This window comes from Pinus tabuliformis, chromosome 5_2 (assembly GCF_031772625.1).
Source record: "Pinus tabuliformis cultivar Carrire ecotype Pingquan chromosome 5_2, CPIR1, whole genome shotgun sequence".
Lineage (NCBI taxonomy): Eukaryota > Viridiplantae > Streptophyta > Pinopsida > Pinales > Pinaceae > Pinus > Pinus tabuliformis.
The window spans coordinates 551572155-551599297 of record NC_142306.1 but is presented as its reverse complement, the minus strand read 5'-3'; the positions used below and the strand labels follow the sequence as shown (position 1 = coordinate 551599297).

General features: G+C 38.3%; 1 protein-coding gene across 1 annotated transcript; it reads right to left on the bottom strand.

Moving 5' to 3' along the window:
• Window positions 1–24244: 24244 nt before the first annotated feature.
• On the bottom strand, window positions 24245–26853 carry LOC149160132 (bidirectional sugar transporter SWEET4-like). The gene is made up of 6 exons (XM_089434517.1): window positions 26811–26853; window positions 26542–26611; window positions 25409–25625; window positions 25162–25323; window positions 24563–24682; window positions 24245–24435 (listed from the first exon to the last, which is right to left on the bottom strand). The coding sequence occupies exons 1-6, from the start codon at window positions 26851–26853 to the stop codon at window positions 24316–24318; spliced, it is 732 nt and encodes a 243-aa protein (XP_089290643.1). The 3' UTR covers window positions 24245–24315.
• Window positions 26854–27143: the final 290 nt, after the last annotated feature.

The window sequence follows — 27143 nt, the reverse complement described above, 5'->3', positions numbered from 1 at the left end:
AGGATGACCCGATCCCATTTTACCAGGCTGAACTTTTTTTATTCTTGCCTTCCTCCCTGCCACAAGAAGCTTCTGATAATTAGTTCCATGTGTTTATGAATGCTGGCCGGGGCGAGAGTAGTTGCAAACTGATAGATTGGAAGGGCTAAAAGGATGGCTTTGATAAGAATTGTTCTGCCCGCCAGGTTGAGCCAAGACACTCCCCAGCTCTGAAGCTTCCCTCTCAGCTTCTCAATTAGCTTGACCCAGATTTCAGTTTTGATCGTTTTCTTGGCTAAGGGTAACCCCAGGTACGTGAAGTGTGTCCAATTCCTTTGAGCAGGGATGTCCAAGATTGTGGAGATTCTCTGAATGATATGCCTGGGAACATTCCATGTGTAGATCATGCACTTGTTATTATTTAGCTTACCTCCAGAGGCTTGAAGAAAGAGTTCCAACGTTTTCTTGAACCTCCGAGCCATGAGACTGGAAGCACCTCCAATTAGAAGAGTATCATCAGCGAAGAGGGAGTGGTTTATCCCCTTGGTTCCCCGAACTATGTCGACACCTGTTATTTCTTTTAGCCTGCGCAGATTCTCCAAGTGTATACTTAGAGTTTCGTCCATGATGATGTAGAGGAAGGGGGATAGCGGGCATCCTTGCCTCAAGCCCCTTGAGCTTTTGAAGAAATTGCTGGGCCTGCCATTAATGAGGGGGGCTGTCCAGGTGGATGAAATGCATTCCATGACTCTACTGATAAAGAGCTCGGAGATGCCAAATTTCTTTAGAACTGCTTGGAGAAATTTATGATTAACTCGGTCAAAGGCGTTCGCCATGTCTAGTTTGATGATCATGCCCCTTTCCTTTCTATTTATGCTGTTGTGGATTGCCTCCTGAATAAGAATAACATTGTCCGTTATTTGTCTTCTAGGGACGAAGCCTCCTTGGTTCTCAGAGATGAGGGAAGGGAGAAGTTTTTTTAACCTGTTAGCTAATATCTTGGTGATGATTTTATAGGAGACATTGCACAAGGATATAGGTCGGAATCTATCAAAGGATTGGGGATTGGGGTCTTTGGGAATGAGGGCTAAGTGGGAAGATTTGATGCTGCTGCCCATTTTGCATTTCGTAAAGAATTTCTTTGCCATTCTGATATAATCCTTTTTGATAATTCCCCAATGATTTCTGTAAAATGCCACTGTGAACCCATCAGGGCCCGAAGCCTTGTCCAAAGCCATGCTGAAGATTGACCACTCGATTTCCTCTGTCGTGATCTCTTTATCCAACTCGGCATTTTGAGCTTCTGAGATTTTATTTTCAATTATGCTAAGGAAATCCGAATTTTCAGTATATTGAGGATCAGCTGTTAGGAGAGCTTGGAAATGCCGGGACGCTGCATCCTTTATTTCCTCTTACTCCCTGAGTTCACTTCCCTCCATCATTATTCTCTCTATATGATTCCCTGCTCGCCTGAGCTTAAGGCTGTTGTGAAAAAAAGAGGTATTTTTGTCTCCGGATTTGAGCCAAAGACAACGAGACTTTTGCCTTTGCTCTTCCTCCTCCCTTCTGTTCTGTTTATACAGCTCTTTATACATTTCATTTTCTTTGGCCTGATCTTCTTCTGTGTCCTGGCCTCTTTCTTTTTCTTGGTTCCATTGTTCCAACTTCGCTTGGAGGTCGATTCTTTTTTTGCCTTCCTCTGTTGCATGATTTCTTGCCCATTGTTTAATGGCAATCCTGAGAGATTTGAGCTTAGCTTCCCAGATGAAATGAGGAGAGCCCGAAATTTCTTTTGCCCATTGTTCCTTTATCAGGTTTCTGAATTCTTCGCTGCTGTCCCAGGCCTTGTTGTATTTAAAAGGAAGCGGTCCCATGTTTTTCCCTTTATCCAGTGTCAAAGCCACTGGTTTATGATCTGAAATGTAACCTTGAATAATTTTGCTTTGGATACTTGGGTAATTTGCCACTATTCTCTCTTGAGCCAGGATACGGTCTAGCCTCTCCTTTATGTTATTACTGCCTGTTCTTTTATTCGACCAAGTGAAACGTCCATTTTGCGGAGGTATGTCCACTAAATTATGAGCTTGAATAATTTCTTCTAAAGAGTCTCTTGAGGGATCAGCAAAGAAGTTTCCTCCCAGCTTCTCATCAGCGTTCCTTATAAGATTTAGGTCGCCTCCCAGGAAGATGTTCCTTCCCTGAGCAGTCATTAGATCTGAGGTGATTGAATCCCAACATGAGGCTTTATCTCTATAGTGGTTGGGTGCATAGATGTTGTATATTGAGTATTCTTCTGTCGTGGCTCTATTTTGCATGTCTGATCTTATCCACCATCTGTTCTGCCTTTGATCTTTTAGTTTCCATTTGTTTTTGTCCCATATTGTCCCTATGCCTCCTGAGGCACCAGCTGCGCTCGATGTTGTTCCTTCATAACTTCTGTTTTTTTTCATGTTATTTTGAAACTCCTGTTCCCTGATTTTGGTCTCCTGGAGAAGGAGAAAGTCTGGATGTTCAGATTTGAGAAGATCTCGGACTGCATTTGCTTTTAGGGAGGAGCCCATCCCCCTACAATTCCAGGAGACCAAAATCATCATTTACCTTGTTTATTGTGAGTCCCGCTTTTCTCTTTCACCTTTTCTCCACTTCCTTTAGTCTTATCTAGATATGTGTCCATTGGTTGTTGGGTCCCGGTAGCCATTTCTTTTGCAGCATTCTCATCCCTTATCTCTTTGTTAGATTTCCTTCCAACTTTTCTGGGAGGGTCGGTGGAGAGGTTGTTTTCCTTTGATTTGTTCTTGATTAAGATTCTTTCCACTGTTGGGGGAGGGGAGGGCTGGGGGGGAGAGATATGGGAAGGGGTTACCATGGGGCCTCTCGGGGATGGGGGGGGGATGGGGGTTCCTTTGCAGACAAGGATTCAAAGGGGTTGGAGGAGGAAGGGAAGGAAGGGCCAGATCCAGAGGGTTGGGAGAGGGGAAAGGGGGTTTCAATGGGGGGCTTTGAGGATGTGCCTAGAGGGGGGTTTGATTTTTTCTTTTTGACTATTTCCCAAGCTTCTTCAGGAGCTTCTACATTGCCTTCGGAAACATTTGATTTAGATTTACTACATCTATTGGAAAAATGCCCATATTCGTGACATACCTTGCACTTGAATGGCAGTTGCTCGTAGTCCACTTGCTGTATGTGCGTCCACTGATCAACTTTGAGTTTGATTGCTTCCGGCAGTCCCTTACCCAGATCTACTTCGACACATATCCGTGCACAGGCATGCATGTTCTCCCTTGGTTCAGATCTGTCAATATATTTCCCTATGGCTTTCACTGATTCGTCTCCCCAGCAATGAAGCAGCAAATGAGGCAGGCGAACCCAAACGGGGACAGCGTTGGGGACGTCCATCTCTGGATCAAAATCAGGGGTCCATCTGTTAAGATAAAGGCCCCTGGAGTCCATGAAATAGGGGCCGTTTCTGAAAATGAGATTACGATCCTCCATTGATTCAAAAAGGAAGGTGAAAAACCCCCTCCCACAGAACCTGATTGCTATTTTTCCTTGCACCATCGAGTTCCAGTTTCTCTCGACCCAACGTTGAACTGAGCGAGGAGAAGGCCATAATCCCGTGAACTGACCGACCAGGCCACGTTCTGCTAAGGCGACTGCAGCTCTCCTCGGAAGGGTAGGAGGGAGCGAGACTTCCGGGATTTCATCTAGCTTCTTGATGAACTTAGAAGCTGTAGGGCGGATTTTTCCAGCAGCATTCTCCGGGATGAGAGAAGCGAACGATTTTTCCAGATCTTCCTGTTCTTGAGAAGGAGGATCCATTTCAGGCATGATCGAAGGGCTCAAGCGGAGCACCAGCGGAGGCCCCGAGGACGGGGAAGGGCAGGAGGCCCAAAGGAAGAGAAGGGCAGGAGGCCCCAGACGAAGAGGGGATCAGCAGAGGGAGGGCGCAAGCCTAGCAGCAACGCTGCCAGGCGCAGGCGCGCAGGGAAGATCAGGTCAGGGGTGAGTGCAGCAGAACGCCGAATCGCCAGAGCTCCATACCTGAGATGCATTCCTTTTGTTCTAATCCCTTCGGTTTATTAACTCCTTGAAATTATGATATTAATCCCTTAGGTTCATTAACTCCTTTAGTTTATGATAATAATCCCTTAGGTTTATAATATTAATCCCTTAGGTGGAGAAATCTATCCAACATCTCATTGTGACAAACATTGTCGCAATGTGACAGGAAATATGACAATCAATGTTGGAACCTTACATTGCATAGCAATTTTTTTCAATGCCTTATTATGATAGTACAATAGCGATTTGTATTGTCATATTTGCATGGTACAAAAAATTAATCCAACGTCGTATTGTGACAAACATTGTTATAAGATGACAATTGATCTAATATTGATTGTTGTAATGTCACAATACATTGCAATTTATTCAATGTTGCCTCTCATCATTACAAAAGTAGGGTTTATTAATCCCTTGGGTTTATAGTATTAGTCCCTTTGGTTTATTAATTCCTTGTGTTTATAATATTAATCCCTAGGGTTTATAATTTTAATCCATTGGGTTTTAATCCTTGGGGTTTATAATATTAATCTCTTGGGTTTACCAATCCCTTGGATTTATAATATTAATTTGAGTTTAATAATCCTTTTGGTCTATAATATTAATAATTCATTTGGTTCATTAATGTGTTGTGTTTTTAATATTAATCCCTTAGGTTTTTTAATTCCTAGGGTTTATAATATTAATTCCCTAGGTTTAGTATTCCCTTATGTTTTTAATCCCTAGGATAATCCATTTGGTTTATTAATCCCTTGGTTTTATAACATTAATCCATTGGGTTTATTAATCCCTTGGTTTATTAATACCTTGGGTTTATAATATTAATTCCTTGGGTTTATTAATCACTTGGGTTTAAAATATTAATCCCTTAGATTTATAATATTAATCCTTTGGGTCTATAATATTAATACCTTGGGTTCTAATATTAATTCCTTCGATTTATTAATCCCCTGGGTTTATAATATTAATGCCTTGATTTTATTTATGACTTGGGTTTAAAATATTAATCCCTTGGGTTTTTAATCCCTAGGGTCTGTAATATTGATGTTTTGGGTTTATTAATCCACTGGTTTTAAAATATTAATATAATGAGTTTATCAATCCCTTACGTGTATAACCCCTATGATTTATAATATTAATGTCTGCAGTTTATTAATTCCTTGGCTTTATATTATTAATATCTTGTGTTTATAATCCTTGGGGTTTATTACATTATTCCCTTGGCTTGATAATATTAATGCCTTGCATTTTCAATTTGTTGGGTTTATAACATAATCCCTTGAGTTTACTGATCCCTTGGGTGTATAATATTAATTTGTTGGTCTTATTAATCCCTTGAGTTTAAATATTTATACTTTGTTGGGTTCATTTATGCCTTGAGTTTATAATATTAATAACTTGGGTTTATAAATGTCTTTCGGATTAATCACATCATTAGGATTTGGTCGACATTTCGAACCAACTAATGTGGTTCATCCTCGGGACAAGGTGAGAAAATCATATAATCTTCATGTATAAATAGGAGGGATGCATCATGGTCCAAGGTCAGCTGATGAAACTAGTCGTTGGAAATTAGTTAGACAAATAGGTAATCTATCTATTTATATTTTTTATTTAAAAATTATTAAATAATGAATACTAATAATAGTAATAAAGCTATAGATGAAAACTAGCTGTTGGAAATTAGTTAGATAAGTAAATAATTATTTATTTATAGAATTAATTTAATTAAAAATTATTAAATAATCTAAATGTTGAAAAATAGATATTATTAGATGTAAATATATTGATAAGAAGGTTAAGAATAATAAAATAGTGTTTATAAATAATAATGCTTTTTAATTAACATCATATTGTATTCATTAATATTTATAATATAATATTTTAATTGAGTTGCCTTTATATTTTTAACCCCTTATGATTTTATGTCTATAAATTTATAATACTTATTAATTCCTATTCCTTTGAGATTAATTTGGCCCCTTTTTTCACCTTTTAAGTTATTTTATGGGTTATGTTAAAACTAATCATGGTTATATATATATATATATATATATATATATATATATATATATATATATATATTATTTTTAATTTTTTATAATTTTATTATTTTTAAATATCCCTAGTTCGGATTAATATTGCCCATTACTTATAGCTTTATTATTATTTATAAACACTATTTTATTATTCTTAACCTTCTTATCAATATATTTACATCTCATAACATTTATTTTTCAACATTTAGATTATTTAATAATTTTTAATTAAATTAAAAATCTATAAATAAATAAATCATTTACTTATCTACCTAATTTCCAGCAGTTGTTTTTCATCTTATAGGTTTATTACTATTATTATTATTCATTATTTAATCATTTTTAAATAAAAATATAAATAGATAAACTACTTATTTGTCTAACTAATTTCCAATGGCTAGTTTTCATCAGCTGACCTTGGACCATGATGCATCTCTGCTATTTATACTTGAAGGTTGTATGATTTTCTCACCTTGTCCTGAGGATGAACCACATTAGTTGGTTCGAAATGTCGACCAAATCCTAATGATGTGATCAATCCGAAAGACATGTATCTACAATGTGGATCACAAAAGTCTTACATCTAACAACTCGGGTTTTTAATCCCTAGAGTTTATAATGTTAATCCCTTAGGTTTATTGATCGCTTGTTTTAATAATCCCTAGGGTTTATAATATTAATACCTTAAATTTATAATATTGATAATCCCATGGGTTTATCAATCCCTTGGGTTTTTAATATTAATCCCTTAGGCTTTTAATCCATTTGATTTTTAATATTAATAATCCTTTGGGTTTATTAATCTCTAGGATTTATAATATTCATGTCTTGGGTTTATAGTATGAATCCATTTTGTTTATAACATTGATCTCCTTATGAACAATATAATCTCGAGGTTTATAAGTCCCTTAGGTTTATAATATAAATCTCAAGGGTTTATAATGTTAATTCCCTATGTTTATGATATTGTTAGTCCAACAGGTTTATTAATCCCTTGGGTTTATAGTAATAATACTCTGGGTTTATGAATAATAATAATATATGTAGGTTTAGAAAACCCTTCCAATTCTCCATGTGTTTCTAATGTTCATCGTGTGGGTTCTTAATCCCTAGGTTTATAATATTAATGCCTTAGGCTTATTAATCTCTTGAATTTAAAACATCAATCCCTCGGGTTTTCAAAGCCTAGAGTTTATAATATCAATCATTTGGGTTTATAATATTAATATATTTGTTTTATTATTAATAATAATAATTATTGTTATTAATATTAAATATTTTTATTAATTTTTATTAATTAATTATTGTTCTTATTAACTATTGTTAATTATTATTATCATTATTATTACCAATATAATAAAACAATATTAGGTTGATATTACAAGTTGTTGTTGCTGTTGTCTCCCTTTCAAATTCTCCATCTATTTGTAATATTAATCCCTTGGGTTTTTAAGATTAATCATTTTGGTGTTTAATTATTTGGATTTATAATATTAATTCTTTTGGTTTATTAATCCATTGAGTTAAAAATATGAATCTCTTAGGTCTTTAACATTTAACATTAACACTTTATAATATTAATCCCTTGGATTTATTATTTAGTATTATTATGATTTTTTTTTACTTTTCTGTTTTAATTATTTTTATTATTAAATAATTATTATTTTGTAATTATAATTATTAATTAATTAATTAATAATAACTAATTATAGTAACTAATATTTATAATATAATAATAATTGTAATAATCATTTTATCATAATTATAATAAAATAATTAATAATATTTTAATATAATGGTTATTTTTATATTATTATTGTTATCTATTTATTAATATCAACTACTATTAAATGTATAATGCATATGTATAGTATTAATTATTATTATAATAAGTTAATTAATATTATTAGTGATTAATTAATATTATAAATTTTATTATTACTTAAATTCATTTTTATTATTAAATAATTATTATTATTATTATTATTTATTTTTAAAAAATATAGCTAATAATGTTATTGCCTAATAATAATAATATTAATAATTATCATACAATAATTATTATTATAGTTATAATAATAATATTTTTTATATAATAGTTAGTTTTATATTATTTTTGTTATATATTTATCTATATGAATTTTAATAGTAATATTATTGGTCTATTTCAACCATATTTAATAATGTGGTTGTGCATGTCATTGATATACAATTATCGGCCTATACCAACCATATTTATTAATGTGGTTGTGCTAATTTACTAATAGGTGATTAAAAGTTGAAATATAAAATTCTAATATCTTATTGTACCGCGTTGTTGTCCCAGGTGGTTGGGACGGTGCAATATTGCCCTCCCCACCCGCGTTCGAAACACGCATTTACATGTCGGGTTGTTGTTCGCAACGATTGTATGGATTTGTTGGGTTGTTGTCGGTTGATGCAACATATGTACGGATTGTATCATGTTGTAATGTAAAGCTTCTTCATTGGGGATTTCCAAAAATAAATAAATAAATAAATTCTAATATCTTATTATTTAATTTTTTCTAAATTTTATTGTTCAAAACTATAATTTTTAGTTATTAGATTTACAATTTCAAACAAGAGTAATATGCATGTTGTTGCTTAGTGTCTGCCTCTTATGTAAAAAGTGATTAATAGCAAAAATTGTTTTATATATATATATATGCCCAAAAAACTTTCAAAAAATAAACTAAATAATTATTATATGTATTTTCTTAACATTAATATTATTATTTTAAAAACATATACATATCAATAAAATTATTTAAATATTACTTTTTCAATATTTATTAAATTATTTACATGTTCGCTAATTTTTCTTTGTGTTATTATCACTAACATTAACATGTTAAAATTAGTTATATATAATGACTTCCACCAAAATGTGTTAAATTTTCATAATAAACATAATGAAATCATAAAATCACTCTTGAGTTAAATAAAATTTGAGCTATCAGAGTCTTGGGAGAAGAGTTTGTAGTTGTAGAGTTAGAGATTATGGCAACCTAAAGCCTATTTTGTTACAATATATTATGACCAATTATAGTATCATTCAATGTTTTTTTCGAGGAAAACAAATGAATAGAATATTTATGTTTGCACATAGGAATTTTGATTGGATGCCCATTTATTAAAGGAGTATGGAGTAGAGAATGGAAATATCATATATTTTATTTTAGATGGGATAAATTTATTAAGGAAGTATGGAGTTAAAAATGGAAATATGTGAATTGTTGTTGTGATGCTATAAAGGAATTGGTATTGGTTATTGGTGTTAGGAAATATCATCCAATGTTTTTCTTAAAAAAATAAATAAGAACAATCTTCTGGTTACCCAAAAGAGATTTTGATGAGATAAAATTATTAGAGTATAGTGTAGAGAATAGAGAGGTCTCAATTAAATACTGTGATGTTATAAAAAGTATAGATAACTATAAGATAATATATATATAATTTAAATTATTAAATTTTATTATTTAGATTAAATTGATTATTGAAATAATTTCAATTAAAAAATTAAATATATTTGTCAATCTTAATTGATATTTATTATTAAGTTTATTTATACAATGCTTTTTTATATTTGATTTTATTTATGTTATTTAATATTAAATAAATTTAAAATAAAAATTAATATTATATTTTAAATATAATCTAAAATAGTTAATTTTTTTAATAAGAAATAAAAGTGAATAAACTTAATTAAAAAATTGACAAAATTATATATATATATATTTATATAACAAGATTTTAGGATGAAAATCATCGTCCAATATTATAAAACTATATCAAATATATACTTTGTATGAAAAAATATTCCCACAAAATGATTTAACTACTTACTTTTTTAATTTACTCAATCCTCCACATCACACAGTCCTGGTTTGTTGCATTTGTCATTCATAGTCATTTGATATTAAAAAAAAGGTTTATGGTTGCTCGAGGATAATTCAGTTGACGGTGATTTGATATTGTCTCGTACAACCATTCAAGACGTTCACACTCCAAATATTATATACATGGTTTGGACGATGCGAAAAGTAGGTACTCATTTTATGTATGAAATAAATTTCATAAAATTAGTTTCGTTAGTAGTTTTACCAATCAAAAAATAGAATTGAAAATTTTAAAAATAATTTAAATTTTAGAAAATTAATTTTAATATGATAATTTAATAAACTTTATAGATTATTTAAAAAAAAATAAAAATAAATGAATTACAATATAACCTATTTTCAAACCAGTGTAAAAATTTAAATAAGATTCTCTATTTACAACTTCCATAATTAAAATTAGATTTAATAATTATTATAAATTTTAATGAATATTAAATAAAAATCTCTCAATTACATATTTAAACTATTTGAAATTATTTCTACTTATGGTACCAAAATTATTAAATATATTGAAGAGAAAAAAGGTTCTGCAATCTGAACTAGGGTTTTGTATTAAGATTTTGTCGTTGGTCACCATGGCGGGGCATGGAGGAGGGAGTTCAGCTCCCTCCTACAGTCAAGTGGTTGCAGACAAAAGCAAGGGAGTTGGATCGTATCACTTCAAGAAACCAATGGTCATGGACAGGAAGAGAATCATGAGGAAGCTAGTAAGGAGAAGAGGATAGAGGTTAGCAGTCAGAAAGTTGCTCCTATGAGTACAATAGGGGTCTGTAAACCCAAGTCGACCACTATTCCTCGGGTTGTTTTAAGTGACCCAGCGCTACAAGTGCACAGAGATCACATGGCGGAATATGCGGTTATCTGCAAATTTATGGGGATTTGGCCAACGGAGAAGGCTTTGCAAGCATGGATAAGGAACCACTGGAAACCAAAGGGGAAATCAACCTTCACCTTGGGTCCAAGGGCTTCTTCACGGTGGTGTTCACAAGCTTAGAGGATAAAGACAGAGTGTTCGAGGGAGGACCCTATTTTTATGCTTCTGCAGGCCTTTACATGCGACCATGGGTGATGAACTTTGTCCCAGAACGAGAAACTTTCACATCGGTACCGGTATGGATAAGACTCTACTCCCTTCCTTTAGATTATTGGCTGCCGGAGTCTCTAAAGGCTATCGGCAACAAGCTAGGGCATTTTATAAAGATCTCAGATGCTACTCTAAGAGGCAAATACACTTCCTTCGCCTGGATATGTGTGGAAATGGACTTATCTAGGGCACTTCTAGATGCAATCATTTTAGAAGTGTATGACGAGGAATGGGTGCAGGCGGTGGACTATGAACACGTCCCATTTAGGTGTTGTAAGTGCCATGAACATGGTCACCTATATAGGGATTTCCCATTGAACAAGCTGGAGAGCAACACGAAAGACACTACATGTAAAGATCCCAAGTGTCATGCCCCTACACCTGCGGTAGTCTTTCAACCGGTTATAGCGAGGTGCGGCATCACCGAACACTTTCTTTTCACCAATACTTATGTTCATGGACTACGCCTAATTCACCTTCTCCTACTTAGTTTGTGTTTCGCAACCAAGTATTATTATGTGTTTAGCCTTTATACCAATGAACACCCATACACATTCATTATCAACAGCATTAACCAAAAGAAATGCACAACAGTATAAAGGGAGGGGCAACTCCCTGCAATATGAGTCTGCCCGAATCAATATATTATACAATCTTTACTTTTACAGTGTACAGACTAAGTCCTTGGGAAACCCAAAATTTACACTTAGCCAAATTTTCACAACTTCAGCAAACTCGGTTGCCCAGCTCGTTGGCACCTCCGCACGGTCGTCGCACGACTCACCAACCCGTCGTTCACCTCGTCGCACGTCTTTGCCAGTTCACTCTTCGTTTGGTCGCAAACGCCCAAACCGTGTACACCTGCCCACACGCAGTCCCGCTTGCCAACTCTTGAAAAACGCCCAAATTGTGTGAACAGCACGTAGTACCGCCTGCCCAACTCTACGACCTCCGGTTCCAACCTTTTTCTCACCTTCATGCACACTTGCACGGTGGGCGGGCGCTCACCTGAGTCGCCAAGACACCCACGCCAAGTCGTCGCACAATGCGGGCGCCACACACTTGTGCACGCCTTTCTCCAACCGGTGGGCGACCCTACCCGCGCCCTTCACCCAAGACTAAGATGTGCGTTCATCCATGCGGCTTCGCCCAAGAACGGGCGCATCACCAATCTGCACCTTTCCTCTGCTGCGCCTTCACCTTCCTACGCACTTCTTATTGAGAGATGAGTGAGTTGGATGATTGTGGAAATGTCTCAACGCATCTCCAATATATACACAAGCGTGGGTGAAGTCTAGCTGCCTAGCCGACTCACCCAACGCCCAAATGCCATCGCAATATACCTCCTAAACGCACGTCGGCTCCTTGTCAAATATAGGTCGGCCTACACGCATGTTCACCCATGCACCACGCATATAAACCTGCTCAGCTCCTTTCTCTTATGTGCATTACTCCATCGCACAATCAAGGAACTCACATAATGTTTAACCGCAGTCGCATGACCGTCACACATCAGTCGGTCGCTCCTTCGTTCGGTCGTGCACGCCTTGCCCGTCGCACTTCCAACATGCGCCCGTCGTGCGCGCGCGCCCGCTCGCCTAGCGTTTCGACCGTCGCACAACTCGAAGACCTTACATCCTCCTCCGTGACCTTAAATCGTTGTCGTCCTCGACAACATATCATCTCGGTAGCCATCCACCAAGATCATCAATTTCCATGATGTCAACTCCTTCACATACTGCAACCATTTCTGCAACATATGTAGAACCACTGTCTCCATCATGTCTCCCCTCGGCAACCATCTGTCACCAAGGTAACCATACCAAGGTATACACCTCATCGGTATGTCATACATCAGAGATCATCTCAATCCATGATCATCGACCACCCTGTCACAATCTCCACATGCTGCTCCCCATCATGGAAGGCTGGCCCCTCCATCCAAGCTACATGCTCACTGCAACATCTCGTGTCGACCTCATCATGTGTCATCATGTGAACTGCTGCCATGATACTCCAACATAATGCTAACACATCTCTGCACACTACTAGTCCCCATGGCTGAACTAGTTGGGTAGCTAACCCAACCGTCACGCTCAAACCATGAGAGTGAACATCCTCATGCCACCATCGGTCGTCTCTCATAACATCCTGTCACATCCTCAACTCGATCAAGAATCTATCTCCATATAAGTAAGCCATGCTCAGGTCCATGAAGTAGTCCTCATCTCATCTGCAACATGTTGTCCATGATGTTTGGTGTCAATGTGCTACATGAAATCAGTCATATCTATCCCAACATCATCATCCATATGTGCATCTCCTCCATATGAAGAGACCATCTCATCCATCTCCAACTCTCGGTGTGTCACATCCAGGTCCATGAAGCAACCTCCATCATATCCGCAATGTGTCATCCCTCAAGTCTGCCATAGAAACAAGTACACACCTGTCTCATCTATCCATGTGCTGCCCATGATCATAGATCAATCAGCTCCCATGTCAAAAGGTAGTTGAGTCTCGGCTCAACCCACATGCACAAAGCCAACCTCGGGTCACAACTTAGCATTTTTGATACGGGCTCGTTCGCCCGGGCACGCCCTCGCCCAAACGAGTTGCCACCAAGGCATCATCATCATCGTAACTCCATCACTCCAAAGTGTCTCATATCGATCCTCCACATCAAGTCACTCTTCCAAGCCATTCCCATACATGTACTTGAAAGTATGCACCCCATCCTGCATCAAAGTCTCTGACCTCAGCTCCTCAATGCATCAAATCCTCTAAGTCCACCATGTATGAAGTCCCCAAAAGTCACAACAATCTCATGTCATCATGAGCCCCATAAGTCATCCCCAACCAACATCTCAGAAAGCATACAAGTCTCGACCCAAAGGTCTCTGCAAGATGCCTCAGCTCTCCATGTAGTAGGAATGCTCCATAGTTTGCTCACAACTCCATCCAAGTCCATGGCCTTGTTGTACAAGAGTGCACGACCTCCCCATCGGCTCATAGGTAATAAGTCTCCATGTCACACTAGAAAATCCATCTGCACAACATCCTTGCCTTGGCACTCCTCATTGGATGCCCATAAGTGACACCTCTACAAGTGCTCCTGCACAATGTCCCTGCATAAGACTGCCATGCTCCATGTCTCCAACCTGATGTCCATGACTAAGTTGCCCCTGTAGTCCAACCAAGTAGACTCATCACAACAATCGGTCATCCTCATCCAAGTCTTCAATCTTCGGTCTAGTGAACTCGGTCACCCAACCATATCATCATCACATGAGTCTCTCCACCATAGCTCCTCCACCAAAGGTTCCACCAAGACTTTCTCTTGGTCTCGGCCATGAGAAGTCCACCCAAGCAACTCAAGTGTGTGCCCTTCAATCTGTCCATGAGCCATGCCGGGAACTTAGCCAAAGTAGCTAAAAAATGACCCAATCCTCCACAACGATCATCATGTTCCTCCCTTGTCACGGGCCTTTGTACCTTCTACCATAAGGCCACAAACAACCCTAACAAGTTCTGCAACAATCAACAATCCTTGCTTCTCCATACAAGGTCTCATCATAGACATCCATGGTAAGATGCTCCCTTGCATTGGCAAACTGGCTTTGCCCTTCCCTGCATACGGTCCATCCACCAAATGCCCAAATGAAACACAAGTATCAATACTTACTTCATCATCATGAGGTTCCTCCATGAGAGTACCCTCATCCATACATGTCTACAAACTGCACGATCCTGGTCCAACTTGATCAATCTCAAGCTCGTCCTCCATCATGATCATGTCTGCAACATCTTCAACTATCACGACTTCCTCTTCCTTGTTTGCACAATCTGCAACTTCACCTTGCTCCATTGTCCAACCAAGTTGAAGAAGTTCGTCTTCAACATTCTTTTCCAAGACTTCAAGTTCCTTTCGAATCCAGGGATTCTCTTCTTTCAACCTCTTCAACCTGTATAAGGTAAGCAAGAGCTTCCCTTCGCATTCTTCCAAACCTGCCATGCCTTGTCGTTCAGCTTGGTCCAAGCACTAAGCTTCACCTCTGCTAAACCTGTTTCACCAGCTTCACCAAGTTCCCTGCAACCATGAACCGGCCCTTGTTCCACTTGTATGTGAAACTAGCTTCCTTCACCTGCAAGTACCTGCTTCCACTGTCATCAACTGTCAAGCTTCTTCAACCCTGAATCAGCCTGCTCTGATACCACCTGTCACGCCCCTACACCTGCGGTAGTCTTTCAACCGCTTATAGCGAGGTGCGGCACCACCGAACACTTTCTTTTCACCAATACTTATGTTCGTGGACTACGCCTAATTCACTTTCTCCTACTTAATTTGTGTTTCGCAACCAAGTATTATTATGTGTTTAGCCTTTATACCAATGAACACCCATACACATTCATTATCAACAGCATTAACCAAGAGAAATGCACAACAGTATAAAGGGAGGGGCAACTCCCTGCAATATGAGTCTGCCTGAATCAATATATTATACAATCTTTACTTTTACAATGTACAGACTAAGTCCTTGGGAAACCCCAAATTTACACAGCCAAATTTTCACAACTTCGGCAAACTCGGTTGCCCAGCTCGTCGGCACCTCCGCACAGTCGCCACACGACTCACCAACCCGTTGTTCACCTTGTCGCACGTCTTTGCCGGTTCGCTCTTTGTTTGGTCGCAAACGCCCAAATCGTGTACACCTGCCCACACGCAGTCTCGCTTGCCAACTCTTGAAAAATGCTCAAATCATGTGAACAACACGTAGTACCGCCTGCCCAACTCTACAACCTCCGGTTCCAACCTTCGTCTCACCTTCGTGCACACTTGCACGGTGGGCGAGCGCTCACCCGAGTCGCCAAGACACCCACGCCAAGTCGTCGCACAATGCGGGCGCCACACACTTGTGCACGCCTTTCTCCAACCGGCGGGCGACCCTGCCCGCGCCCTTCACCCAAGACTAAGATGTGCGTTCATCCATGCGGCTTCGCCCAAGAATGGGCGCATCACCAATCTGCGCCTTTCCTCTGCTGCGCCTTCACCTTCCTACGCACTTCTTGTTGAGCGATGAGCGAGTTGGATGATTGTGGAAATGCCTCAACGCATCTCCAATATATACACAAGCGTGGGTGAAGTCTAGCTGCCCAGCCAACTCACCTAATGCCCAAGCGCCATCGCAATATACCTCCTAAACACACGTCGGCTCCTTGTCAAATATAGGTCGGCCTCCACGCATGTTTACCCACGCACCACGCATATAAACCTGCTCAGCTCCTTTCTCTTATGCGCATTACTCCATCACACAATCAAGGAACTCGCATAATGTTTAACCGCAGTCGCATGACCGTTGCACATCGGTCAGTCGCTCCTTCGTTCGGTCGTGCACGCCTTGCCCGTCGCACTTCCAACATGCGCCCGTCGTGCGCGCGCGCCCGCTCGCCTAGCGTTTCGACCGTCGCACAACTAGAAGACCTTACACCAAGGGTTTTACTAAGGTTGGGGGTAAAGGGGAAGGAGGCAAGTGGTACCAAAAGAAAATTAATGAAGACGGACAACCGAGCCACAATAGTGTCAAGATCTTAGAAGAAGAAATTGGGAACAACGGGACAAACCAGGAATCGGAGAATATTCCCACTGAGAATGAAAGGGATGCTAACATGAAGGATATACCAGAGAACAACCAACAAAAGGATGATATGCCGAGCATAATGGAGCTCAGCAGGGACCATGAGATGACCCCAAGTGAGGCTGGAACGTAAGACCATGAATTGCAGGAGATTCTAGAGAGGGAGAATTTAGATCTAGAAAAGCTTCTGGAGTAGGGAATCACCAAAGGGGTAGACTCTCTGCCAAAAGAGGAGCTTGACAGGGTTCAACAGCTCTTCCTCTGGAGATCACAAATGAAGGTTTTTGGAGTCAAAAGAAACCATGATAACTAAGAGAATAGAGGGGTGAAAACGATGGAAGATACACTGATGCATTCTTCCAAGAACCCGGGTAGGAAAAGAGGAAGAAAAAAACAGGGTGAGCTTATGACCGAATGTGGGAAACTTATGATTAACTCAAGTAAGATGAGGGACCTTACCATTTACTCCTTTACAAACCTTTCTTAATGAAGCTTACAACCTGGAACATTAGGGGTCTAGGAAGTAAAAGGAAACAAAGAAATCTTATTCAGTATAATAAAAGAAGAAAAACTAGATATGGTTTTTATTCAAGAAAAAAAATGTTCGATGGACATGATCAGAGAGAAACACAGAAAATGGTTAATCAAGTGTGAGTATCTAGAGGTTAAAGCAGACAATTCGGTGGGTGGGATTCTTACGCTATGGGATCCTCAGAAACTTGGAATCCTGGATGTTGAAGCTTCTAGGAACTATCTATCGTTGGTTATTCAACCTTTGGGTGAGAAGGAGATCTACATGATCACTAACATCTATGGTCCTCAAAAACTAGAAGACAAACTTAAGCTTCTCACCTCCCTTGAGGAGCTGAGAGAGAGATATCCTGATATGCCATGGATTCTGGCAGGGGATTTCAATATGATCAGATCTCTTACAGAGAAAAAAGGCAGTACCAGAAAACTAGGCAGAGACTCCATTGCCTTCCGAAAATTCATGAATAACATGGGGCTAGTGGACACTGAAACAGTAAATGGCACTTTTACTTGGAACAATAAGAGGGGAGGGGCTTCTCAAGTCGCCTCTAAACTAGATAGATTCATAATCTCAGAGGACCTCCTTCTCACAGGCCTTGATATGTCAGCTTTAATCCTTCCCTTCAGAGGCTCGGACCGAGCTTGTCCAGCTTGAAGCTACTTTTATGGGTACACCGAGGAACAGACCTTTTAGGTTTGAAAATGTCTGGCTCTCTCACCCTGACTTCACTAGCAATATTGACAAATGGCGGATGGAAGATATATCCGTTCAAGGCACTAAAATGTTCATGTTACCAAAAACTTCGGGGGATTAATCAGATCATCATCACAGAAGGTTTTACCGAGGAACGAAAAATTCAGGCTGACTCTCTTCAGAACGAATGGGAAGATCGATGCATGCAAGAGGAGATTTTCTGGAGACAGAAATCGAGGGTGCAGTGGATTAGAGAATGAGAAAGAAACACGAAGTTTTTTCATAGATCAACCTTGGATCCGAGATCACATAACAAAATTTCAAAACTTAAAGATACTCAACGGAAAGAGCTCGTCTCTCACAAAGAAATGGAATATGTCCTAGTTCAACACTTCCTTAGCATAGCAAAGGATCCTCTTGTCGACAAATCTTGGTTCATTAAAAAATTCACAAAGTTCATTCCTAAGCTTGTAACCAGGGAAGACAACCATAATCTTAACAGACCAGTGTCTAAAGAGAAGGTCAGTGAAGTTATCAATGAGATGCAAAATGGGAAAGCTCCTGGCCCTGATGGTTTGAATGTGGACTTTTTCAAAGCTTGTTGGAAAAAAGTCAAACAAGATATCCTTGATGTTGTGGAGGACTATAGAAGATCCAAAAAAAATTTGAAGGCTCTTAATGCCTCTTTCATAGCTTTGATTCCAAAGTAGGAAAAAGCTATGATACTGGACAGATTCAGACCCATAGCCTTATGTAATGTGGTGAACAAAATTATTTCCAAAGTTATCGCTAACAGACTCAAGCCCCTTCTTCATGCTCTCGTCTGAGAGGAGCAAACTGGTTTTGTGGAAGGAAGACAGATTCTCAACAACATCATACAAGCTCACGAGGTGGTACACACTCTTAAGAGAAATAAGCAAGCTGGTATGATCATGCAGCTTGACCTAGCAAAAGCTTATGATAAGCTAAGCTGGTCTTACATCAAGGCAGTGCTAAGAGCTTATGGTTTCGACCACAACTGGATAAGATGGGTTATGGCCCTTGTATCCACGGCTAGCTTCTCCATTTTGCTTAATGGCTTTCTCTCTAGAACCTTTATGCCTTCTAGGGGTCTTAGACAAGGGGATCCGCTCTCCCCCTTCCACTTTGTTCTCATGATGGAAGGGCTAGGCAGAGTGATCAAAATAGAAAATGCTGAAGGAAGAATCCAGGGTCTGAAACTTACCTCGGATGGTGATGCTTCCACTCATCAAAAATTTGTGGATGACACAATGCTGCAGGGTATTCCCACGGTCAAGGAAGCCAGAGCTTTCAAACAAATCTGAACGACTTTTCTTTGGCCGCTAGTATAGAGGTAAGCCTTGACAAATCAAAGGTTTTCTTTTTTAACATTGACATTTCTATTCAAAGGAACCTCACCAGAATTCTCGGGTTTCAAAGGGATCAATTACCTTCCAAGTACCTTGGAATGCCTCTTACAGACAAACCTCTAAGCAAGGGAGTGTGGGAGCCAGTAACTAATAAACTTCAGGACAAAGTCAGGAAATGGACCTGCAGGTCTTTGAATTTGGTGGGGTGTCTTGTGCTTACAAAGGCTGTCCTGTACGCTATACCCATTTTCATGTTTTCAGCTCTTCCCACTCCTAAAGGAGTTATGCAACAGATTAGGAGTATTCAACAAGATTTATTTGGGGCAAAGGGGAAGAGAAAAGAAGTGGACTTTGGTAGCTTGGGCCAAGCTCTGCAAACCAAAGGCCCATGGTGGTTTGGGGCTTCATGACCCTGAAACCCTCAGCAGAGTTTCGGGAGCCAAACTTTGGTGGAGGTGGCTCAAGGAATCGACAACCCCTTGGGCCAAGCTTTGGAAATAGAAATATGCAAATAATTAGAAGAAGAGGGATCATATCCGAATGTTAGGGCTCATCAAGGGCTACCACATTTGGAACCTTGCTTGGTATAATATAGCCATTGTCTAGCAGCACAGTTTCTGGGAGATCCGAGTTGGGAACCTTGCACAGTTTTGGGAGGATAACTGGCAGCAGGAACCAAATTTGTTTAGAGAAGAACTAACTGCTCTCAAGAATGACACTAACAACAAAGGTTTACTTATGGTAAGTGACTTCTAGGATCAGGTAAGGGACAATGGTAAATGGAGAATGTGGAAGGATCTTGGTTATAGTGAAGAGAGTCCTTTGAAGGCCCAGGCGGATTCTCTTGCTCTTGACTTGGAACAGAGGAAGATTTTGGTGTCATCCTCGTCTGACCAACTGAGATGGGGAAGAAACACTAAAGGAACCTTTAACCTCAAAGAAGCTAAACGAATGGCCCTAGGTTTTGATTATCAAAACCCTGATCAGGTTTGGAAGGACCTTTGGTAGAACCCGCAATGGATGAAAATCAAGTTGTTTATGTGGTTGGTTCAACAAAAGAAAATTATCACTTGGGAGAATCTTCTGAAAAGGGGATTTGTTGGCCCATCCAAATGCCATCTATGTGGCTTACAGGAGGAGACGATGGAACACTTACTCAACCTCTACCCATTCACCTCTACCTTGTGGGATTGGGTAGCCTCAATCTTCAGGCAAACTGACAGGGACAAACTCAACATCACCAACACTTTGAAGAATTGGAGGAAAGACTTCTCAGGGATTGAAATCATCAACAAAGCTTGGACTCTAGTTCCAAGCTTTATTATCTGGAATGTTTGGAAAGAACACAATGGCGGGATTTTCAAGAACAAAGAAGGCTCGACCCAGAACATCATTGCCCAAATATTACGACATCTTAAAGATACAGTTGGAGCCCTTATGTGGAAACTTCCTGAGAACCCTCCTTCGCCCTAGGATGCTCACATTCTGTTGCAGTTGGGTCTACATTCTCTGGTTCCTGAGAGCACTAACAAGGGTATGAGCAAAACAACTGCTCGTAAAGATATCTAGCAACCTCCTCCTCATGTTTTTTTTAAATCAATATAGACGGAGCCTTTGAGGGCAACTCAAGGATGGCTAGATTTGGCGGTGTCATAAGAGATGAGAAGGGGCGCCTAAAGGATATCTTTCATAGTCATTTGGGGACTGCCACTAATAACATGGCAGAGCTCATGGCCTTAGAGTAGTGCCTAGAAACCCTGATCGAGTCAAATTTACACAATGCCATCATTGAAGTTGACTCTGAATTGGTCATTAATGCGGCCAAGAATATGTGTAATGGAACGACACTTGGAAAAGTGTGGAAACGTTGGAGGCTATCACAGGTCTTTCAGCATATTCATTCCTACTTGCGAACCCTGTGAACTGTCAACTTCGTTCATGTGTGAAGAAAAGCCAATATGTTAGCTGATCATCTGGTGAATGAAGGAGTGCTATGTAAGGAAAGTTATATTAGGTACGATTGGGATTCGACACCCTCGGGTAAACTGTGTGATGACTGTCAACGACAGGCGGCCAAAGATATGGAGTACTTCCAGACCATGAGGAATGAGTAGGAGGAAGACTAGCGGAAGTAGGAGAGTGCCGCAATAAATCCTAACCGTCGATCCCGCAATCAATGCGTAAGTCAAAGCTAACTACAGGGGATGAGTATTTGGTAAACAACAGGCTAGTTGAAAGGCCGCAGACCATAGGCTTTGATGGCCTTGGTTATCGAATGGCTATCAGGTTTGAAAATGAATGGAGGTTAAGTTTACAAGCGGACCCAAAGATTTATAGATCAATGGTTTATAATCTTTATCAGCTCCATAAAGTGGGTAAATGTCGCACTATTTTCTGATCTGATATCATTTAGGACCGTCGGATCAAAAGGGGCTTAATTGAATGGATATCAGGTTTTAAAAGTGATCAGAGGTTAAGTCTTAGAGCGGACCCAAATTTTTATAGACCAATGGCTTATAATCCTTATCGGATACGTGAAGCGGGTAAGAGTCGCGCATGTTTCTAGCGCGATATCATTAAGGATAGTTGGATCATTTGAGTTCTTGATCGAAAGGATATCGGGTTTCAAAATGGGCGGAGGTTAAGTCCAAGAGCGGACCCGAAGTTTTATACACCATTAGTTTATTTTCTCTGTCGGCTCCGTATCCAGCTGACTGCCAGGCCAGCAGGCTCTCGCTAAATCTATAATGGAAAGAGCAGAGAAAGAAAACACCTACGCAATGGCAATAGAGCCCTGACAGAACACTGTTACTACAAAGGATTACCCATAAGCACCGTTCTGGCCGCCTTCAGTATCTAATAATCATGCGGGTAAGTGTCACGTAAGTTTCCGATGCGATTTCTTTAAGGACCATCAGATCATTAGGGTTCTTATCGAATGGCTATTGGGTTGTAAAATGGTCGAAGGTTTATGTGTAAGGTTTTGGGCTTTGTTGACCCTGTTGACTATTAATCATCAATGGGTCTATCTTTTGTTGGTCTTTACACTTGTAAAGATTTGTACCATATGTAATCTTTTTTTCGGTTAATTGAAGGCTCCACTCTTACTTGACCAAAAAAAAATTATTAAACATATTTCATAATTTTACTTATGACTTTATTTTACTATGGATCTCCTCGAAGGCTGATGTGACATCCAATTTTCATCAAACCCTTTTATTTTATACTGATGTGACATCCAATTTTCATAAACCCTTTTATTCTATATCATACACTGATTTGCATATTGTAGAGTCATAAAACTTACGTAGTCTATCAAACAAGTAAAGTCACAACGATTTTTTTTTTTCCGTTGTTTACCAAGTTCACAATTTCATTTGGACGGTGCTGCACGAATGCAGTAAAAAAGATTCAAGAAATATATTTTTGTGAGTGTTTGATTTAATTTTTTGATAATAGAAATAGATTCAGTACTATCAATAATTTCTCAGATTCAGTACTATCAATAATTTCTCAGATACTCAAAATCTTGAGGGTTGTAATCTAAATTTCTAAAAAAATTATTAGATTTTTTCAAAATCTTATCAAAATTTCCATTGTTTTCCCTGCAAAATAATAGCCTCTTTAAGCTACAAACTTTTTTAAATGTAAAACAATCACTATGATAGAAAAGAAATAAGTTATAACTAAAAGTTAAAATCATCTTTAACTTAAATTTATTTATTGTTTTTTTGTTTGTTAAGTGGAGTGTTGAGTTAATAACAATTTTTTTATTGGTTAAAAATAATCATTTTTATATTATTTTTAATATTAATATTTAGTCCGTGAGTTAAAATAGTCTTTAATTTAAATTTATATAGTGTTTTTTTTGTTTGTTAAGTGGATTGCTGAGTTAATAACAAATTTTTTTATTGGTTAAAAATAATAATTTTTATATTATTTAAAATATTAATATTTAGTGCTTTGGTAAAATACTATGTTGTGTAAATCTTATTAGTTTGAGAAAAGGTGTTCTATTAAGGTACTATTTGGTGTAAAGCTCATTAATTTAAAACTCTCCAAAAATTTAATCACTCTGCTTAGATACCCTTTAATACAATTACTCAAACCTAGCTAACCTATCAAAACTCACATTAGCTGTTTTTTTAATAATATTTAATAAAAATAAAATAATATTAGTGTTAAGTTAATACTGATTTTTCTATTATTTGTAATATCAATGTTTAATAGAAGTAAAATAATATGTGTTCTATGAACTATATTACATATTACTTTCCTTTAATTTACTTTACTTTGAAATTTTTGTTCATAATTTTTTTTAAGTTTTTGTTCATAATTTTTTTTTAAATATGTTTTTGATGGTTTTTATTGTTAAGTAAATTTCTTTAATTAAAAAAATTCCACTCACAAAAGTATTTTTTTTTACCAGAAAGTTTATTCGGCCCTGAAACGGTGGATTAAAAAAAAAAATTTACTTCCCAAATCACTTCATATCATTAGCAAGAAAACTTCAGATTAATCCTTTATCCTAAATGATGCAAGATTGACGACTTTTAGTTTCCTCTTCTTTAAGTGTGATGAGATCTAATCATGTGGGTTGATTCGTATATGAACATCCAGATAGTACGCTCAAATCAGCGATGAAAAAGTGCCGTGTAATATCTAATCAACCTTTTAGTGTCGGCCTTGGTTGAATTTTAACGAAGTACAGAAAGTTCTTCTCGAAGTTTGTGTAAGGGTGTTTAGGAGGAGGAAGGGTGTAGAATTTAAACTAGGAAATTAATATTTTGAAATCTTAGATATCCATTAATGTAATACCTTTGCCAATTCAAAATGAACGATAACAAGAGAGACGCCATATTTTTCAGGCACTCAGTTGCCGCAATATCTACCTACCAAAGAGTTGGAAGCGAGCAATTTTACACAGGGAAAATCCTTCAAGTCAGCAACCTAATAAACCTTCTGCTGTTGCTAGCTCGTATTGCCCCCTTGAGTTGAGTTCATGCAGGACCTTCGACCTTGTCCACTTCCTCGTCGTCTCCCCATACTGTTGTTTTGTAATATATTCCGTACAGTATCAACTGCAGGGCGCCCAGAAAGGCTCCGAGCCCATTAGGAATCTGCACATTTTAAACTTTGGCATAAGCTTAGCTTAACATAACACTATATCACATCAGTTAGTTGAGATAAGAGAAGTTAACTTTGACATAACAATATAATTAGCCACTCAAGGTTACACATAATTACAGTGATAAAGATGTCAAAATGTATGCATGCGTAGGCCATCCAGATAGCTCCGTTAGCGAAGGAAGCAAGAGAGAGGGAAAATGGCATGTACTTCACACTTTTGGTCCTCACGACGTTCCTCTGCCCAGACAGCAATCAATAAATTAACTTACTTTAACGGCACAACGTTAATTTTAACTGAATTCCAAATAACAATTGGCCGGTACTGAAAACATGACTCTGCCGCCCAAAAAAACGGGCGAAAGCAGTGAATTAATTTTGCGAAAAGACAGAGCACTCCGCAGGATTCGAACCAGAAACCAACAACAAATGGGTAAGAACAAAATTTGCCGATACTGAAAGCATGACTCTGCCGCCAAAAAACGGGCGAAAGCAGTGAATTATTTTTGCGAAAAGACGCAGCACTCCGCAGGATTCGAACCAAGACCAACAACATATGGGTAAGAACAATATTTTTACACCATTGCATAGGCTAAACAAACGACAAACACGCCATAAGGCACTATTTCGCTATTTGGACACGGTGCAAAGGACGTCAAGTGTCAAAAGTATCGATCTTTAAGCTCAGCATCTGTGAGAGGACGGAGACTGATACTTACAATCGCAGCCAACGGGGCCGCATACATACAGGTGCCGAACACCACGCAAAGAAGTCCAACAATTAATGACCGCTTCTCGTGCGTGTGCGCCAACGTCAGCGTGAGCACCACTACCGCGGCGAAGAACACCGCCGCTACAGCCAGCATTTTCAACACCCTGGGCTGCAATTAGCGAAGGAGATCAATTGAAAGATTGATGAGTTCCCGTTAAAAAAATACACGGTGGGAATGACAGAGTCGTGCTTACCCTGCTGTCTTTACTACAGTAAATGACGAACATCGTGACGTAAATGACCTCCAGAAAGACTCCGGTTCCGTTGATTGTCACCACCAGAATACTGTTGGGATGCACGATAGGAATGCCGTAGAACACCCAGAGCATGCAATTGAGCAGCGTTGCGACGTACGGGATGCCTGAGTACTTGCGTGTGGATTTCCATTTCCAAATATTGTAAAAGGTCGCCCTGCAAACAAAAAATTCAAACATTCCGTCAATCTACACTGACTAACCTCGATTTCCAAGTATAACTCATTGGAATTTAGGTGAAAATAAAACAACGACAATAAATTCAAACATTTCGTCAATCCAATCGGATGAAGTTTGAATCCGAAAACAACAATAATTTATCCGAAAAGGGAAAATGATGACGGAACTTTAAATATTCCGTAAAATCCGAAGGGGCGAAAAGCTTTAATCCAAAAAAATTGCAATATTTCACCTAAAAACAAATGATTTACGCAAAAAAATTAAAATGATCTTCAGACTTTCCTTCAAATTTAAAGGCCGAAGCTTGAATCCAAAAATATGGAAATATTTCACAGAAAAATAAATTATTTACACGTAAAAGGAAAACGATCACAAATATTTAGGACATTATGTCAATAAATGATGATGGAAACTTTAAACATTCCAAACAGACGATTCTTGAGCTTAAAATATTGCATTATTTCAACGCGAATAGAGAAAATAATGACGAAAACCTTAAACATTCCATAAAATGCAAATGGAAGAAACTTGATTCCATAGAATTTGAAACATTCGATAGAATCCAAGCTGACGAAGCTTATTTCAGCGAAAACTAAAATAATTTTAAGCGAAAAGAGAAAATGATAGTGAAAAATTCAATCTTTCCGCAAAATCCAAATTGAAGACGCTGGAATTTAAAAATATTGCATCTTTTCACAGAAAATATATTATATACGGAAGCATCAAATGTTCTGTGAAATACAAAGGAACTGAGCCTGAATCCAAAATTATTATACAGTACTTCACCGAGAGAGAAATTGTTTACGCGAAACAAAATTACTATTCCGTAAAAATCCAAACGGACGAAGCTTGACTCTTCACAGAAAAAGAAACGAAAGACGAGGGAAACTTACGCCGGGGACAAGAAGAGGCATAGCGAAATAATGTTACCTGCAAAGATACGGCCGTTGTCAAAGACCTGACCTCAAATTTAAATTCAAACAACATCCAAAACGAATAATCATTGTGGAATGCGCAAAACGAGATTCACCGCGCGCATTTTCCATAATCTTACGCGATTCTTGACTGAAATCTCGAAAAACAAACCCTAGGGTAAATAAAATGCATGGATGGGGAACGGCATTATTCTTTCATTGTTCTTGTTATTATTTATTATCAATACCGATAATGCCGAGCACGGTACGAATCATATCTCCCATCGCCATTGCTACGGAAGCACAAACGAACAAAAATCTAAGCAAGAACCGTGGAAAATAACAGACTGAAAAGCACAAATTTGGAACGTGAACAGACGGAAAATACAGTATCTTCACAGAGGCCACTGAGAGCAAAAGCTGGGGCGTTTGGAGCTTTATAGTCCCATCGGTTCTGGTTACTGCTTTAGTTATGACTAAAGCGCGAGGTTAATTTTGTCAGGGTGCCAGTCCATCCATTTTTCTCATCCGCCGCCTCGACTTTCTCAACCCAATTGAATCGCCTGCCGCTATGCATCGTA